Source organism: Hypomesus nipponensis, chromosome 15 (assembly GCF_054491055.1).
Source record: "Hypomesus nipponensis isolate SF chromosome 15, ASM5449105v1, whole genome shotgun sequence".
NCBI classification, from domain to species: domain Eukaryota; kingdom Metazoa; phylum Chordata; class Actinopteri; order Osmeriformes; family Osmeridae; genus Hypomesus; species Hypomesus nipponensis.
In genome coordinates this window covers 12,778,476-12,797,427 of record NC_140375.1, presented here as the reverse complement: position 1 = coordinate 12,797,427, position 18,952 = coordinate 12,778,476, and the positions used below count along the sequence as shown (strand labels likewise).

The following is an 18,952-nucleotide window of genomic DNA, read 5'->3' as shown; positions in this document are numbered from 1 at the left end:
TGCAAATAGGAATAACTAGAATAACTAATAACAGCAGTTACAGTATTTGAGAATCATGTGTTGTTACACATGATCATACGTGTGAGTGTGACTAGGATTCCCGTGCCCATGGAGCCGGGTAGCAGGCTGTGAAAGCAGACGTGTTTGAACAGGTCTGATAAGACAAGGAACACTTCAAGGATGCTTAGCCACAGCTATTTCTTCCTGGCATGCCGCTCACAGACACACGCTGGAATGGATGTTGTTGTGTTGGTAAACAAACACCAAACTTGCTGGAAGACCTCATGGTGCTTTCACAATCCTGCTGTTTTCCGAGGCAAGAGATCACTGTGTGATCCCACTGCTGTTGGTTCAGTAAGTTGTAGCTCAACTTGAATAAAGTGCTTAGTATGGGAGGATTAGACACAGACAAATCAAGAGATTGAATAATGTGACCAATGTCACCCCACCACCTGCCATAACCTGCACCACCTGCCATAACCTGCACCACCTGCCATAACTTGCACCAACTGCCACAACCTGCACCGCCTGCCATAACCTGCACCACCTGCCATAACCTGCACCACCTAAACCAACCGCTTTGTCCCAAATACCCTTGACACTGGTCAGGGTATGAATGAAGGTCTTTAAAACCAGGAGGAATCTAAGAAAAATTGCAGGGGGGGGTTCTGAAGTGTGCGGTTGAATTGTGGTCTTTGTGTGTCCTAAGTAACCCAGTTAGGTTTTTAACAGGCAGGAAGAAGTTTGACTTGGTAGCTTGCCCACTTGTACCCACTTGTACCCTATTTACATGTGTTGTGGTTTGTCTACACAGGCAGCCTGTGTGCTCAGACTAGGGTGACAGTTGAGTGGCTGGATGTGACAGGCAAGGGGTGGGTCTAGTTGTGTTGACTATGTTTCAGTTTGTAGACTAGTGTGTCCCGCTGTATATCACCCCATACTCACAGCTGGGTACTAACTGTATCATGATACAGTTTCCCTGTATAGGGAGCATTGTAAGGGGTGCTTAGCCAAGTTCCTGTTTGCCTCCTCTGTGGTAAGGTAACGTGCCTTTATGTAGGTGTTTAGGTTCAAACCTTTTCTTCCCAAGGTGTCTGGCTTCCTGTGGAGTCCTGCTGGGTGTGGATGCTGGGCAGCAGGGATACACAGAGGGCTGTAGATGGAGGATGGGGGAGGGGGAGTGGGCTTACATTGGGGATGGGGAGCAGGGATTAGCATTCAGTCACATTGCAACTAGTCCCTCCTTCTCCCTCAGTACTTTACTCTCCCTAGTACGCTATTCCACTAACACTTCTCCTCAGTAAACTTGGCACCTCTGTGGAGGCCCACAACACAGGGCTTGTTCCTGGGCAGGGCGGACCCTCAACTGCCCGCCTGCTCTGCTTACTTACTTCACAGGCATTCCACTGGTATTTATATTTCCCTCCAGACTAGGGCAAAGCTGACAAGCACAGCACAGGCTTTGGATTCAGCTCAGCAAGGTGGGCAGAGCTCCCAGTGCTGTCCTGTTATTGGCTGCTCCAAGGTCACCTGACTTAGGGAGGTGGTGAAGGACACTCCTCCCACTAGGCTCTACTGTCCTTCTCAGCTCACTGCGGGGCTTGTTGCGCCTGGATGTGAAGGCTTCTACTGGCTGGAGCGGGAAAGTATTTGTGTGAGAGTGTGTATCAGGGTTCCTATGTGGAGGGAGCCCAACGTTGTAGCTATGTACAGACAGCTACCTGAGGCCTCTGAGTGTCTGGGTAGTATGACTCCAGAGACCCAGGATATCTACCTGAGACTGGACCACACCAGGAGGCGCTCCGGGTACAGGCTGGGCAGGATCATCGCCAGACAGCAGCTTCTCAAGAGGATAGCTGGAGGTACAGTAGGGAGAGCTGTGTCCTGCTGGATGTTGAGCGCTTTAGTTCAGGTCGAAGCTTCTGTTATGACCTTTGCTCTCGTTCAGAAGTCCACTGTTGCTTAATGATACTCTTTCTTTGTGTGAGCCTTATCAAGGTGTGCCACATGTTAGATACAGGTACCAACCTTTATTTATCATTCGATTCGTTTTTAACAGTTTAATTACGTTCTTTTTTAAAGGGATACATTTACAAAATGTGTAATTAAATAATTAATCATTATTAAAGACAGAGCAGCTTACACCCAATAAAACAGGCGTCTCTATTTCCAGCTTTGTGATTCTCTCTGTGGCCTTGTAGACTCATAACTAAGTGTCAGGTTCTTTATAATGTATTAGTGTGTGCACTCAGTTTCATTTGTTTTCTCTACTCAAATCACTACAGATAATGGTTATTAGTTTATTGTGAGTACTGGTAGTATTAGCATGTAAACAGATACCCCAGCACACCATTTCTTGTTGGCCTGCCCCAAGTATCTGGTAATTAGAGGTACATTGTGTACAGCAGTGTGTGACCCCAGTGTGGCCAGACCCTCCCCTCAACTTTGTCCTCAGTTGTGTCTCAGTCTCACCTGGCCTGGAGGCTTGAGAATTGTGCAAGGCTGGGGGATTCTACAGGGCTAGGGCCGGAGGGTGGGAGATTCTGCCAGGCTGGGGGCTGGAAGCTGGAGACTGGGGGATTCTACAGGACTGGAGGCACCAGTCACTCTGCATAACAACAGGAGGGATAAAGGCCCTGCTGCCATGTCCCTCCCACCTGCAGGTGTGGGGGCCCTGGAACCTGATCAAAGACTGGCCACAGCTGCCTCAGCAGCCAAGCTGGCCTCTCTTTACAGCCTATAGCCTGCCAGAAGCAGAAGCCTTCACCTCAGCCCCTCTACCTGGCACGAGTCCGAGTGGGAACCTTGTCATCAGATGCCTTCTGTATCACAGGGGACTGAGACGACTTCTCAGGCGAGTGTCTGCAGAGATAAAGGACACTAGAGTTATTGTTATGTATCCAGACTTCCTGGACCTCAGTGTAGGAATTCTTGTTACACACAGAGATCTTGAAGATCAGGACTTTTGAAGTCATGCGGTGAAGACTTTCACCAGACGTTTTTAGATCAAAGATGTCTGGTGTGTCAGAAAAAAAAAAAAACATTTAGGTCAGCTGGGATGACAACAGATGTCTGAAATGTGTAGCAGTTGCTATTATTATTCATGTCCTTGTATACTTCCTCAAAATTCAAAGCTGTCTTGAGCCGTGAGAACAACAGGTGTATATTCCACCTCCCTCATTTTGGAAGTTTGTGTTTTCTACTTGTGTAAAGATGTGGCTTAGCAATAATAAGTTGTATTTCTGTTCAAGTGGATTGGTACTTGGTCTATACCAGGTCTGACTGGGGTCTATACCAGGTCTGACTGGGTCTGTTCCAGGTCTGACTAGGGTCTATACCAGGTCTGACTGGGTCTGTTCCAGGTCTGACTAGGGTCTATACCAGGTCTGACTGGGTCTGTTCCAGGTCTGACTAGGGTCTATACCAGGTCTGACTGGGGTCTATACCAGGTCTGACTGGGTCTGTTCCAGGTCTGACTGGGGTCTATACCAGGTCTGACTAGGGTCTATACCAGGTCTGACTGGGTCTGTTCCAGGTCTGACTAGGGTCTATACCAGGTCTGACTGGGTCTGTTCCAGGTCTGACTAGACTGTCTGTTGGCCCTGATGCACGCTGCAGTCCTGCATTCCAGTTGCTCTGCTGTGTTGACATAGCAGGCTGAAAGTGAGTGGGGGCCATAGTGACTAGGAGAGTAAGTCATGTATTGTTTCAGTCTGAATTCCAGGGAGGCTTGTAGGGTCTTAGTCATGTTTCCAATTTGATGGTATTTCAGTGACACCTAAGCTTTGTTTGGGTACTCATTCAGTCAATAAATTAAGCCAGTGGCAATGAATAGGATAGGAAGCTACACTGCAGATCATTCTGACGCAAGACTGATTCCCAAAAGTTCTAAGGTCCAATATCTGTAAAGGTTGTTACTGGAACTGGATATGTGTTCCAGGAAAGGGGCCTGTATGAGATGCAGAGAAATGTGTCTCCTTCCTGTGTGTGTGGCTAGGGGCTTGAACAGTATCCTCTCGCTCATCTGTGTGGAGCTGCCTGCTGCAGAGGTCTAGGACTAGATCCATCTGGTAGATCTCCTCAGCCTCGAAAAAAGGTCCATTTGGGCTGCAGACCCAGAAGATTCCAGCACCAGCTGCTCATTTGAAAAGGAAAGTTTCACACCAAGATTGAACTATGTAGACCCTCTGTGTCCATTTAGCTCTTTCTCGCACACCCACATACATCTAAACAGTCGCACACTTGTTTGTCCACACATGCTTATTCACACAACCACCTCTGTGTGGATTCAATGAGCTATTTATGCCTTTATGGAGAGGAAATTTCCTGCTCGATTCTTGACTTGCTTTGCTTAATACGTCACTGTTTTCTAAGTGGCTAAAGCTGTTTGTGGTGCAAAGCCTCCAGGCTTCTATGGACAATAGCTATTGACAGAGCATGTTTTAAATACTCTTTAGAGCAGTCAGTGGCCACATTAACCAGATGGGAACTAACTAATGTTTATATATTTACCTAGATGTTTGGTAGTGCAAAGTATATTTGTAGGGGGTAGTCCTCAGAGCAATATTGAAAGTTTGTTTTCTCCCTTAATATTCATTGAAATATGGCTGTGCTGATGTAGCTGGTCACTATCTTATCGAAGCATGACTAAAGGCTCCCATGCTGACTCAGTGTGTCTCCTCATGTCTTAACTGAAGGAGGCTTGTGTTCTGGACAAAGGTCAGTGTCCGGTCTGACCCCTCAGGATCTTCACGGCTGTTTGACATTGATGTGGCCGATTCCTGGCCAGCTGACACTCGTCATTGCTAGGCAGCTGTGTGGTGCACAATGAATTCATCTTTGCCCTGAGATCCAAATAGTGCCCTAGGTGTTTGTTTGTCCTGACAAACTGTATCTGTATCGCTATGTAAGTCTTGTAATATTCCATTCTATTGCATCCTTTAAGTACAAGTACAGCATTCTTGAGGGACATGCCAGATCTGTGTCCATAGACCCCTTCAGTTTAACAGTGGAGGAAAGGAGGTGAAGAGCACTTAAGCTTTCAAGAAGGCAAGCTCTCCCCTCCTCTCCTCACCTCCTGTCCCCTCACCTCTCCTCACCTCCTCTCCTTTAGCCCATGCTTGGAACCTGGAACGTAAAAGGGGTTTGCTTTTTTCAAATGGGAGTTGCTCAGTCTTTTGATATACTGTAATGTTAAATCCCTTTCCAAGGTGTGGGGTCTGGGTAGCCTACTCAAAACTACAGCTCAGATCATTTAATTATTCCAGTGGTGCCCTACAACTGCAGCTCTAACAATCTGCATGTGAAACAGCTCTAGAAGGCTCTTCATTTAAATGGGAAGGATTTGAAGTGTGTGCCCATAGGGTAAACTATCTGCCAAGCCAGCTGGGATATCTGTATGTTTAAGCCTGGTTAAACAGGGCTTTAAGAAAAAGTGACAAGATTTAATCAGATAATGCAGCAGATATGCTGCTATGGTATGTGTCCTTCTTTCTGACCTTCGCATGAAAGTAACAAACCTTTGCAGTGATGTAGGGCCGTGTACCAGGCTAGACTGGCCTTCCTTTTGACAGGAGTTCAGGCTCCTCTACCTACAGCGACGAGAGAGAAGTTCCTATCCTGACAGCCCTGCTGCTCCCACAACTAGCTGGCATGCTAACAGCTGACATGGACAGGGATAATCATTGACTATTGAAAGGATAAATACCTTAGCTCCAATGTAATGGCAACAGAAAAGTCACAGATTAACAGAACATGCTGGAAAACTTTCCCTACTCACATATTCATTGCAGTCACCGAGTTCACATGGTGATTTCCCCCCCAAATCCCACTGCTGAGAATGTGTAGAACACAGGGATTCTTGTGGTTTATCTCAATTGTCATGTATCTTTTGTTTATCTATTTGACAGAGGAAGCATTGTTCTTTTTTGACAAATAAAGGGTCTACATTATAATGTTGACACAAACTCAAGGAGAGAGTGTATGTGTACCCACTTTTTGAAATGGACTGCTATTGTTGATTGTTGAATTGTTGAATAGTTGAATTCAGAGCTCCACCTCTGCCATGCTGTATTTTGACTCTTTGTCGCCCCCCTCTGGTTGAAATGTCTAAAGCACTTCACAAATTGGGAAAACTGTCAAGAGGCAGAGCCTCTGAGCATTTATTTGGACAACAAAACTTGATGAATACATCGATACCTTACAAATACAGTAGATAAGCCAATCAAATATGAATCTATCAAATAATTGTTTTGCTCATGTGTGTTTCATCTTCAGGTCTGCTCATTGGTTCAGGATTCACTTGCAGGAGTTTGAACTTTCACATTATTTAAGTCGTCAATCAAAAATATCTGTCTATTGAACTGTTTTGAGCAGTGTTGCCCGACCTTTGCCGACTACATTGTAATACTCTATACATCCACTCTGTAGCGTTATGATGTAGTATGGCCATGTGGTCATGACTGTAGCCTCTCCAGGCATTCCTGCTCTCTTCTTTGATGGAGCTAATTAGGCTTGGAGCTGCAGGTCCTTAGGGATGGGTCCCTGCCTTTGTTGTCCTGGCCCTGAGAGGGTTCTCACGGTAGGGGCCCTCGTTCTGAACCCCTCAGATACTGGCCTCCTCTCTACCCTCTGACTCTCTGAGACCATTCCCATGCTGTTTCCTCTGGGACCATGCCCAAATGAGTAAGAGCTCTCTCTCTCTCTCTCTCTCTCTCTCTCTCTCTCTCTCTCTCTCTCTCTCTCTCTCTCTCTCTCTCTCTCTCTCTCTCTCTCTCTCTCTCTCTCTCTCTCTCTCTCTCTCTCTCTCTCTCTCTCTCTCTCTCTCTCTCTCTCTCTCTGTCTCTGTCTCTCTCTCTCTCTCTCTCTCTCTCTATCTCTCTCTATTTTTCTCTGTCTCTCTCTTTCTCTCTCTCTCTCTCTCTCTCTCTCTCTCTCTCTCACTCTCACTCACACACACACGCACACACACACACACATACACATTGTAGGATCAACAGACTAGTTCCCTCTGTGGGTTTCCTGTATCTTCCCTGTGTTGCCTCCATGTTTAACACAACTAAGACTATATACACAAACTTATTGGCTTGTCTAAACCAAAAGGCTTCCACGGCCACGGCTTCATGTGGGAGCCAAGGCTTAAGGAGGTGTTGATCTGTGCTGAAGTCTATGCTTTTCATGTCAAAGCTGTGATTGTAGGTCAGTTAGTGGTGTGTTTATCTGTAATACACATTGAAATCTTCCTCAAGGTGAGTTACGCAGCGAACATGGAAAACCTAATGACAGTGTTGGTGCATGCAATCACAGAGAAAGACGTGCAGCATACATGCCTGCATTATGACAGGGAGAAGAGGGTATACATGCACATCAAAGGATAACTGGAGTCAGAACAAAACACACGCACACTGACAGACAGACAGATAGATAGACAGACGGGCAGGTAGGCAGGCAAACAGGTAGGCAGGCAAACAGGCAGGCAGACAGGCAGGCAGGCAGGCAGGCAGACAAGTAGGCAGGCAGACAAGTAGGCAGGCAGACAAGTAGGCAGGCAGACAGTAGGCGGCCAGGCCAATATGAAAGTGGAGAGTCTGGAAAGTTTCTCTGTGAGCCTGTGTCTGCATATGGAGCCAGCCCTGATGCCCACAGGGAAAGTACAGTATATACTCACTTCTTACTATACACTACCTCAGCACTCATACATGTTGTGCTGTTATTTTAGAAAATACCTCTCAGGTCCATTTAATAAAACATGCCTTTGTCTTTAAGACCAAGACACACAGGCCTGTGGATGATGTTATCATTTTTCTGAGAAAAGAAAACTTTTGAATCTAATCAGGGATAGCTTGCCCTTGATGCATGTCACTGTTATCCAAACCATTCATTCATCTGGCCTGGTTTGCTTATATATTCTCAAACCAAAAGTACTTTATCTTTCCAACTAACACAATGATTACTTTACAAAGCAGGGGATTTGGTCTTGAGGGATGGTGTGGGGGCTGGATAAGGTATGCCTTCATGAAATGAAAAGGAAATCTCCAAAAGACCAAGTTGATGTTTTTCTCACAAAAAAAGTAAATCTTTCATAAAGGCCTACAAGATGGTTGACAAAACACTTTAGCAAGTGTGGGAAAATGGCTGCAGTCCAACGTCTGGAAGTGTTTATCTTGTGGGCCATAGCTTGTGTGTGACTGCTATATGGATCTGGCAGCATGCTCTGCTGATTGACTTCTGCTCTGTCTGGCGTTCTGGGAGGAAATATGGAGGTGTGGGGGGCTCTGGAGATGGTAGAGGTGTTTCCTCTCCCTCTGAGGCCCCTCTTCCTGAGGCTTTGCTTACCCTGAAGGGCCATAATAGAAGGCAGGTGTTGCAGTGTACTCTGGGGCTGGGGGGATCTGGGGGGTTGGGGAGGTTGGGGGGGGGGGGTCATCATTGAGCTTTGGCGTGGCCCCAGTATTTGCCCCATGACTGCTTCATTAAGCCCCATCCAAGGGATAAGTTAAAGCGGGGGACCTGGTTCATTATGAGGAAACCCTTCAAGCATTTCAATGTTTGGTTGTTTGTTTGTAGAAGGACATCAGTCATCATATCCTCTTTTTATGTAGCAAGTGAAACCATGTGGCTGTCTACTTTTTTAAACAACTCAACGTGATTTTCCTTCATTAAGGAAACGTTAACGACGGCAGTACAACCCCCAATCCATAAGTAGCATAAGATTAGGAATATCCTCAAACTATCATTGTGGAGGTTATTATGATGGTTCCTGCATCTATCAGCCTGGGTTTCCTGTTTTAGGAGTGTTGCCCCAGGAGGCAGTTGTAGCTAAGTCTTGCTGACGAAGTGAAGTCTGGATCTGAGGCAGAGAGAGTTAAAGGGTTATTACTCCTGAGATGAAAGCCTCTTCTCTCTGGGTGTCCTTCAGAGGCGAAGCCGAGTGTTACCACAGCTGTGTTGCTCTTGTTTGAATTCAATACAGGATCTTCAGAGACAAAAACACAGCGGATGTGACTTCTGACCCAGCAGGCTTTGTCAGTGGTAAACAACAGCACCTTTGGTCAGCTTCAGAACTGCTCAGAATGTCAAAACCTTTAGACAAGTGCCTCTCTTCTACTCACTGTAGACTAGAGAAATAAGGGTGCACGTGACAGAATGTTGCTTGTTACGATTATGGTTCAGGTAAGACAAAAGATTTACCAGAGAAAGCTAAGATTATTGATCTTAGCATTGTAATTCAAAACTGTAGACTGATACCATGCTCTAATGATTATAGAGATGTCTGTGAGCTCTTGTCCAAGCCTTTGCTGGGCTCCTTCATGTTGAACTACCTTTAGTTTACATTCACATTTAGTCATTTATCAGACGCTCTTAACCAGAGTGACTTACAGTAAGTACAGGGACAATCCCCCCGAGGCAAGTAGGGTAAAGTGCCTTTGCCAAGGCACTTTGTCGTGTGCACGGCCGGAAATCGAACCGGCAACCTTCTGAGTCACCAATTCCCTAACCGCTCAGGCATCTGACCTCCCTCTTTGTATTCTGGACCAGGGGGAAAAGTTCTAATATCCTCTGCAGAGTGGAGCCTGTAGTCCAGTCCATGGCTGGCTCCACAGGCCACGGGGACCCACTGGGATCTGTAGTTCCTCTCTCATTTGTGTTTCAGGAAATGTACCTTTGGTGTCTAGGCAACGCTCTTGCAGAGCTGACAAATGTTGAACCTGAATTTGGTGGTTAGAGGTCAGGGACCATGTTAGGGGTTAGGGACCATGTGCTTTCCTCAGGATGAAATTAGAGTGTGTGTGTGATTCAACACAAACTCTGTCTAATCTTCCCCACTGCTTCATCGTGTACCAACCACAGAAACATGAATGCAGTGGCAGTTACAAAGCGCCTGTTATGGCCACTAATTGTGTTTCATCCTGGTTGCTGCTCCAAGACAGGCACCTTCAGTCCTTTGTCTCAAACCAGTGCCTGTAGTGCTGCGTTTACGTACGTAATAATGCTGTGAAGTGAAACGGAAGACATGTCGGCAGATTAGTGAGTGGCACCTCTTGTTAAGTTCATGATTGTGGCACATTGTGCCATGGATGCTGCCCACTGGGACCCTGAAACACCTGGGGGGCTATGTTAATTAAAACCTGCTCCGGAAAATAGCATGGCTTTCTTCCCACGACATGACGAATGACCTGGGGCAGTCCAGTATTAATCCGCCCTACGCTGCTTAAGCCAGCGTCTCCTGTTCTCACTATGGAAGCCTTGGGTCTCTCTGTACAGCAAGTCCGTCTCAGTCATGGTCTTGGGATCAGGGTCCGAGCAACATGTGTGTTCTTCAGGGGTTATTTTTGTCCATGTTTGTATTTTGTCCATTATCTGGCTATCACACTCTTCTTCCCTTCTTGACACGCACCATTTAAGTCTTTGAAAGGTTGGAACTATTTTGGGCATGAGACATCAGATGTTGTGGTTTGGGTTGACTAGAGAGCCTGTGGTCAGTCTCTTTGTTTTTGCTCTTCCAGTCAGACAGCCACTGGGACAGACAGGTTTTTTGTCTGCAGCAGTGTCACTGTGGGGGAGGGAGGGGGCCTCACCTCCACATCCTCATCTCCTGGGTTATTACTCATAACACCTCCCTCAGGCCAGACAGTCAGTCAAGATGTGCCCCCGGCCCTGACTGCTCTCCCCAGGTGTTTTTCATACAGACAATCACCGTGTACAGTAATAGTCTGTCATGACCTGTGTTTCTGAGGTATTCTGCTGCCTGTCTGGATGATTCACTCAGTGAGGGGAAGGAGGGGGGGGGGGGGGGGCGAGGGGGGGGGCGAGGGGGTAAGGTCTGAAAAGCAGTAACACTGCTTGTCTCTTTAGACCGCAGCCATTGTACTTGTGGGTCTTGTTTTAGGGTGCTTTCATGAAACTCTAGTCAAAGACTAAATGTAAATATTGTTAAGTGTTGAATGAATTCACAGGCGTCATCCTACCTCTGTACTAAACTGAGCCCTGGCTCCAGAGTCATGTTTTACAAGAGGAAACATTAGCACAGGCAGACCAGCACGTATCCTGGTCTGAGTTGTACTAATGCCAGAAGGCGTGATGGATGAATGCCATGGACTCATGTCAAAACTTAACTTAAGATTTTACAAAATCAACACATACATACACAAAAGCATACTGTACAATTAGCCTGTTATTTGACACTGCTTAATTGTTCATTTCAGAATTCCCCTTTAAATGAATTGATGAGTTGATTCTGAAGCCTGGTGAGTTGTCTGTGCTAACAGTTTGGGAGTTCAGCCTTCTACTGTTCTCATTGATAACCATTTAGTTTAGACAAAGGAGAAGGCGAGACTAGGGCCTGAGGCTAGGGTGACAGTAGGGGTGAGACTAATGGGTGAGAATAGAGAATAAGAAGAAGCAGTCAGTGGTGATGTACTCCACTGAAAAGCCAGTGTCTCAGAGTGATTCATGACTGTGCTGATAGCTCACAGTTTATGTCATGGTTTTCCCCACTTCAGCTGTGTCCGATTTTCCGTTCCTCCGATTTTCCGTTAAACGATTTTCTGGAATAACATCTGGACTCTGACCCCCCCCCCCCCCCCCTTTCCAAACCAAACAATGTGCTGCTCAGCTGAACAGCTCTGGAGTTTGGAGGACGGGGTTCCGGAAGGGTAAAATATTCCCAGCACATCGTTTTAGATGGGACCGTTTCCTCAATAAGAAACAGCTCATTTTAATGATGGGGAATGAATGAGTATGTCTTATGTAGCAAGGGCTTAATCTCAGGACCCAGAAGTCCCTTTAGTCTTATTTGTGAGACTAGCGAGGGATTCACTGCATCTTGCGCAACAAAAGCTGCTCATTGCATACATGCAGTGCTTGCTGCTGGGTTGGCTCCAGCCATGGTGTACCTTGCCAACTATGTGCTGAGAGGACAGAGATGTAGGGGGCAGACCAGGAGGGAGCAGAGGGGAGGAGAGAGAGGGCTGGAGGCTACTAGAAGGGGGGCAGCTGGAGGCAGCTTGAAGGGGTGGGCTGGAGAGAGATTTAGGGGTGGGACAGGCAGATGGCAGTTTAGGGGCAGCAGAGAGAGAGAGAGAAAGAGAGAGAGCGGGAGACAGAGGGAATCAGAGAGAGGGCACTTTGGACTAGAGGCCCGTCCTCACCAGCAGAAGCCCGTCTTGAGAGAGCAGGAATGTGGTTCAGCGTGGGAATGAAGATGTTTCAGTGTGTTGAGCGAGCTCGGTGAATCCTAGAACGATATCTTGCGTGGCTGGATGATGAAAATATCCAGTAAGTAGACCACCATATATTCCATCCGTTTAAGCCAGACAGCGATTTCATGTGTTTTGTTCAATTGGTATTGAATATCTAATCAATAGAGGTAAATGTGGAGAAATACTGTAACTGGGCACTGGTGTCTTTACACACTAAATTGGAGTTGTTTAAGTTTGGTAAGAATATGATTTAGTTTATTAGATTTTTTATGTTGTTGGCCATGTTGTTTTTATGATATACTGTATCCCTATTGCTGAGTCTGAGCAACAGTTAAACTAGCAGTATCATCTGGATTTTTAAGTTTCTCATTAAAAGTTAAAATAAACAAAATATTGAACCTTTGCGTACTATTGGCTCTTGCCCAACTGGAGGAATAGAGTGGAATGTGAATGAGCTGTTAAACGCGCTCATGTTGGTTTCTGTTGATCCCAGATTCTGTCCAAGTGTGTCATCTCCGGCCCTGGGGCTCACCTACAGTACAATATACCTTACATAAGAATGTCCCTGTTTGACAATGTTACATAAGATAGATGATAACACAGAGGAAGGTGTTGTCCTCATGAGACACATCTGCCCAACGGAGTTTGGCATGCTGGGATCACGGTGTCCCCTGGCCACTGTAGTTCATCCTTTCGTGACACTGCAATCAAATACTGCATTTTTAAACGCTTCAGTTCTTAGTGGTAAATGTGAGTTGCGTTTCTGGTAAGGGGCCAGCATAGTCTTTTATTCTGGAGATTTCCTGGGAAAACAAGACAACGGTACAGAAAGTCTCCATATAATGTTACAGAATAGTGAACAGAGGAATTCCCAGCTCATGTTTCATGTCCCCAGTCATCTAACGAGGGGCTGTGGGACGCAGAGATGTGCTGGCAGCCCTGTGGCTGGGTGGTGCTGGGAAACAATGCAGGCCTGACATCCACCTGGGAGGGCTGGGCCAGGGGACAGGAGCGTTACCTTCAGGTGACCCAGGTGGGAACGGCAGGTACAGCAGGTATGCTTGGAGAGCTCACATGTTGACTCATCTGTTAATCTCACAACGCGTTCTATGGGGTAAACAGGGAATTTTGTCAGCCAAGGCAAGGCCACTCTCTGGGAAATGTTAATATTGGTTCAGTTGGCGGTCAGTCCAGGGAGAAAGGCCACTGGTGTCTCATTGTGACAGAGGTAAGTCCTGGTATGAGAGAAGACTCAGTGAAAGGTTAGCTCTGTTACTACCTTATGACCGTGACAAATGTTATTTATGAGCTGCGTCGAGTACTCTGCATCAAGCTCCATAGACATTGACATCTTTATGATGGTGTACCTGTTTGGAGTCCTCATTATAGCTGTGTTGACTGGTGGTCTGGTGTCGGGTTGACGGGGTTGTTGGGTTGTGTTCTGGAGACGAATGTATTAGGGATTTTGATACTGTTTTGATATTGTGTTTACAATGAAAGATTGTCAGTAACAGTTCCAGTGTACTGAATGTCTTTTTCTGGGAAATGGCCCCATGTGTCCTGCCTGTGCTGTTTCCATGGCAGTGTTCTGGTGGCACTAAATGAGCCCCGACTCCATTAGCATTAATGGGGAAGTGAGAACGGTCTGTTTCCTCTCAGGCTGAGTGTCTGAGCCTCCCTGTCACCAAGCTTCTGAGCCAGCAGACGTCATGGTAGGGGGTCAGCAGGGGTCAGATCCAGCCACGGGTCATCTCTGTGGGCAGGGCCAGCAGGACAGCTGCTACACACAGACAGTCTGGCACCTCAACAAGTTAACAGACTTGTGATTACTGATTATTTCTACAGGTTAAATAAATAGACATCGAGAATGGCAATGCTGTTTGCTGGCTTTGATGTATTTTTTGGAACCCATGTATTAATTTGTTGATTTCAATGTTGAAGTGAAGTTTGAAGTGAAGTTCAAATATTTGCAAGTCCGCTCACTTAAATCAGAAATTTTCCAGAGGTATCAGTAGGATATATACAGTATATGACTTTTACAGGCAACCTCTTAAATATGAGCGCTGTCTAACTGTCCAGGGATGTCTCCTGTCTGAGCTCTCCTGTTTATCTCACCTTCTTAGTTCTCTGGAAATATCAGACTTTCAGTTCTGGTAAGCCTCATGTCTGTACATGTAAGCGACAGGGGGTCCTTATACAGCCAGGGTTACTAACATACTAAATATATTGTGGAATAATGGTCCAGTTACATCTATGTTCGATGGTAGACTCTTGTTGATCTGTTTTACATGGTTTCCATTGGATTTTGTCAAAATGACTGAATGTAAATGTGTATTCCAGACTAATTAAAAGATTTGCTGTGTTTCAGAACTCGAAGCTAAGGAAGCATGTGACTGGCTGCGGGCAGCAGGATTCCCTCAATACGCCCAGCTGTTTGAAGGTAGGTGGGTTCATTTCTAGTTAAGAAGCTCATGCTGGAGTTGCTGCCACTCTCTAAACTAGGAGATCTGTTTTTTTACTTAAAGAAACCTGCCATGCTTTTCATAAAAATACGTAATAACACCACATAAAAGCATTGATATTTTAGGAGTCAGTGGTCTGGAGTTAGTCTCTGAGGTTATGTAAGAGGAGGCCCATACCCAGAGCCGGACAACGTCATGCCCACACAAGTCTCTGTGTCGTTATTTGGGAAAACCCTGTCTCTTCTCATTACCATTATAATGTCCTTAACAACGCAGTGGCTGTCCCTCTCTGGATCGCTCTCTGGAAAGAATGCTGTCTCCCTCTGCTTCAGTTATACGTCTGCCTTAGATAATAATACAATGCTGCAAATGCATGTGTCCATTTAGCCTTTTTTGAGATGATGGGGAGAACATCTGTTTAGGAGTGTGTTGTTGTGTAAACCATAGCAGATTCTGATCTAGATGATCTCCTCCTGTAGACTCTCAGTTTCCCATTGACATCTCTTCCGTGAAGAAGGATCATGACTTCCTGGACAAAGATCTTGTGGAACCCCTCTGCAGGTAAGATAAATACCGCTAAGTCAAACCATGTGCCTTTAAACAGTCCTGTATTATTTTCAACATGAGAGAATCAAATCAAATCAAATCAAATTTATTTGTATAGCCCTTTTTACACGCAAGCATGTCACAGAGGGCTTCACATGTCACAAGAGTGCATTCATGTTGTTTATGGTATTCATAATGTCTGATAATGTGTTGCAACACTGGATATCTCAGTAAGCTGATCTGAGGGGGCCTTGGGGAGTTCAAATGTACCCACCCCTCACAATGTTCAGAGAGAGAGGCACTTCGGATCAGGCTAAAGATCCACATGCATTTCAGAATGCTTTACGGGATCCATTATCTAAATATCACAAAGCAACCACGTTGGATTTTCTTTTGAAATGAACAACAAAGAGAGTAGAAAGTGTGTACAGTGATTATGGATGTCAGCAGATGTCTGGCATCATCCATTCCCTAGGGATGATGGTGAATGTCCACTCAAACTGAACTCTTCAGCTACCAGGGTTGCTATAGAAACTGCTCTCCAAAGAAGGCAATTGGAACACAAGGGGTGCCGTCACAACCCCACCCTTGACTCTAAACAACCCTTAAACATCTCATTTACATTCCTAACCAGCAGTGAGATGAGAAGGAAGACAGTGGAAGCCAGTTCCCACCTCAGTGTGATTCGGAAAACCACTTCTCTGCTTGTTGATTGTCTGTTAATTGAAACCAACATTTCACAAGTTGAGTAACTCAATAAAAAAAAGTATGTCAGGGGATAAAGGAGGAGTTGTTTATTTGCTGAATGTTGCTCAGACAGATGGAGAAAGCTCTGCCTCATGAGAAGATATGCTGATTAAAGTGTTAAGTGCGTGACTAATGGAATCAAAGGAGGGGTGTGGCTGGGTGTTTCTTGGTTGCCGACAGCAGCAGAGTGAACCAGAGAGAGGAAGAGAGAGAGAGAGAGAGAGAGAGAGAGAGAGAGAGAGAGAGAGAGAGAGAGCGAGAGAGAGAAAACAACTAAGTGGGTCCAGCTGAAATGATCAGAGCTGGAACAGGGAAACCAGTCCATTAGCGGTTCTGGAGGACTGCTCCTCTACTGACCATTAATTCTAGTAATGATCATTTGGATCAGCGGCAAAGAGAGAGAGAACCCACAACATCTGCTCATCAGCAGGGATCATTAAGTGTAGGTCAGTGCTGCAGTGGCCCTGGGTGTACTCTGGAGAGAGATGCAGGTCTTGGAAATGGTTGTAAATACACATCCTGATCATGTTAGGCTACTGATAAGGTCTCTCGGGGTCTTCTCTGTCAGCTGTGTACACTCACATTGCTTTTGATTTAGTTAACATACATATCTCTTTATTATTTCTCTTCCAGGCGCCTCAATACCTTGAACAAGTGTGCCTCTATGAAACTTGACCTAAACCTTCCTAAGAAGAAAGTAAGTAGAAATGGTTTTATTCTTCTGACAGTGAGGACTCCTTATGACACATTGTGTAAGAGGTGTATATTTGGCTTTGGTTGATTCCGTGTTAGCGTTTGCGTGTCAGGTATTAATAGCATTGCTTAGGGATATTTACACCCAAACACTACTATTACCTTTCAGTGTTCTTAACATGCCTGCCTGGAGATACTGTTGCTCTGTCAGCCTAATGTGCTGGATACTATATCTGCTTCCTGCAACAACAATGACACCTAATCCACCTTCATCCCCTTAACCTAGATTTCATGGTATTTGAGGTCTGGCTATTGTCTTTTTTTTAATCTTTGTTTCATCGCGAGACATATCCTCTTGAATCTGATCTGTTTCCAATTTTAACTTAATTATTTTGTTTTTATAGCTGGTCCTGGCTCAAGTCACTAAATTGTGCAATGTCATTTAGTACCAACAAGCAATGTCATTTAGTACCAACAATAGATTATGATCTATCTGTCCTTTACATCAGACAGACTGTGATCTGATTATAGCCCTCAGGCTCCATCTTGTCCATCAGCTCACTCGGAACATCTTATCTTACTGGGCTCACATACTGCTTCTTCACCTGCCTTGAGGGAAAACCCAGATGTGTGTTAACACAGTATTGTGCTGTGTCTTGTCTCCCAGAGTGAAGACTCAGATGAGGACGACGTATTTGCTATCAGTGACAAATGGACCTTTGAGTGGAGCAGCCGGCGTTGGTCTAGGCTTCAGGACATTGACTGTCTGCTGGGTCGGCATGGAGCGGGCCAGGGTGCCAGGGAAGCCCCGGCTCTAAGGACCACAGCCAGCAGTGAGAGTGTTGTGACGGACCTGAGTGAGCCGGAGGTGTCCTCCCTCCACAGTGAGAGCAGCGGGGGCAGCTGCCACAGGGGCATCAGCACCGAGGACTCGGACTGCTCCAACCGCACCTGTCCCGACTCTGCTGCCATGCCTGACTCCACCTCTCTCACGCTGCCCCACCTCTCCAAGGACCTCTCCCACTATGGCTCTCTGCCCGACAAGCACGGCCGCGCTGGCCGCGCACGGGCCAAAGATTTTTTACGGCGCATGGAGACGCTGCGCTCGCGGGGTACGCTGGGGAGAGGCCGCAAGGCGCTGGTGATCAGTGCCCCCGTGTTACAGCAGGAGTCGCGGGCGCTGAGGACGCAGCACTGTGTTGAGATTATCAACGGACAACTGGGTTCCCTGGAGGTCCCCCCCAGCCGAGGTCTGTCCTCGCAGTTCCAGTCCAGCAGTGAGGGCAGCAGCCACTCCAGCGGCAGTGCCGTCAGCACCCCCAGCCTGAGGGAGCGCAAGCCCCACAGGGACAAGCGCAGCGGCATGTACCTGGAGGACGTGGACATCTTCCCCGGCAGCCAGGTGAAGAGGGTGGCTGAGCAGAACCGCAGGAACGAGTTCCGTTCCTATGAAGACCTGGTCGTCCACATCCCCAAAGACCACAAACCAGGCACCTTTCCAAAAGCACTATCCATAGAGAGCTTGTCCCCCACCGACAGGACCTCCATCAACTTGCACACAGGCAGCATGCACCTGGACGCACAACTGCCCCCCAGCCATATGGAGGCCAGGCCCTTGACCCAGTGTTGCCCCAGGGGCAGCCGCCTCAGCGTGTACGACAATGTCCCTGGCTCCCACCTGTACGCCAGCACCGGCGACCTGATGGACCTGGAGAAAGAGGACCTGTTCCCCCATCTGGACGACATTCTGCAGCACGTTAACGGTCTGCAGCAGATTGTAGACCACTGGTCGAAGAATGTGCTGCCCGCAGGAGAGGGGCTGTCGCTGAGACGAGAGGACGGGGAGGAGACCGGGGGCCTGCAGTCATCCAGCCACATCACTTTAGACTTTGAGGGAAATTCAGGCCTGGAGGGCCATGTGATGCCCAGCGAGGGAGACAGGGACGGGACATCCCTCAATGAGACAGACCCCACTGGGCTCCTGGAGAGGAGGGACTCGGGGGTCGGGGCTTCACTCACCAGGCCTAATCGGTGAGACTCAACATATCAGTGGTTTGTTCATTTAGGTGAAGTCGACATAGTTGACTTCTTTGAGATGCTTTGACACCAACGGTTGTTCCCTGTCTCACCAGCTTGAGATGGCCCAGCTTCCAGATATCCAACCGCCTGAGTCATTCAGTAGCCTCTCTGCAGATCACCAACCAATCAGCAGGCCAGCTGAGTCTGCTGCAGAAGTTTTCCTTGCTGCGACTCACTGCCACCATGGAAAAATACTCCATGTCTAACAAGCATGGCTGGACCTGG

The 18,952-nt window shown here is 46.8% G+C and overlaps 1 protein-coding gene across 4 annotated transcripts in view; it reads left to right on the top strand.

The window, feature by feature from the left end:
• The window catches only part of stard13b (StAR related lipid transfer domain containing 13b), a 40,979-nt gene that overhangs the window by 18,625 nt on the left and 3,402 nt on the right, over window positions 1–18,952 (top strand). For 2 of the 4 annotated variants that reach the window (XM_084674509.1, XM_084674507.1), the window contains 5 exons: window positions 14,569–14,640; window positions 15,142–15,223; window positions 16,589–16,652; window positions 17,316–18,679; window positions 18,781–18,951. In XM_084674509.1, coding sequence (XP_084530635.1) covers window positions 14,569–14,640; window positions 15,142–15,223; window positions 16,589–16,652; window positions 17,316–18,679; window positions 18,781–18,951 — 1,753 coding nt within the window. Of the gene's footprint in view, window positions 1–1,621; window positions 1,863–12,048; window positions 12,277–14,568; window positions 14,641–15,141; window positions 15,224–16,588; window positions 16,653–17,315; window positions 18,680–18,780; window position 18,952 lie in introns of those variants that run through there. The other 2 variants (XM_084674506.1, XM_084674508.1) reach the window with 2 other exon arrangements.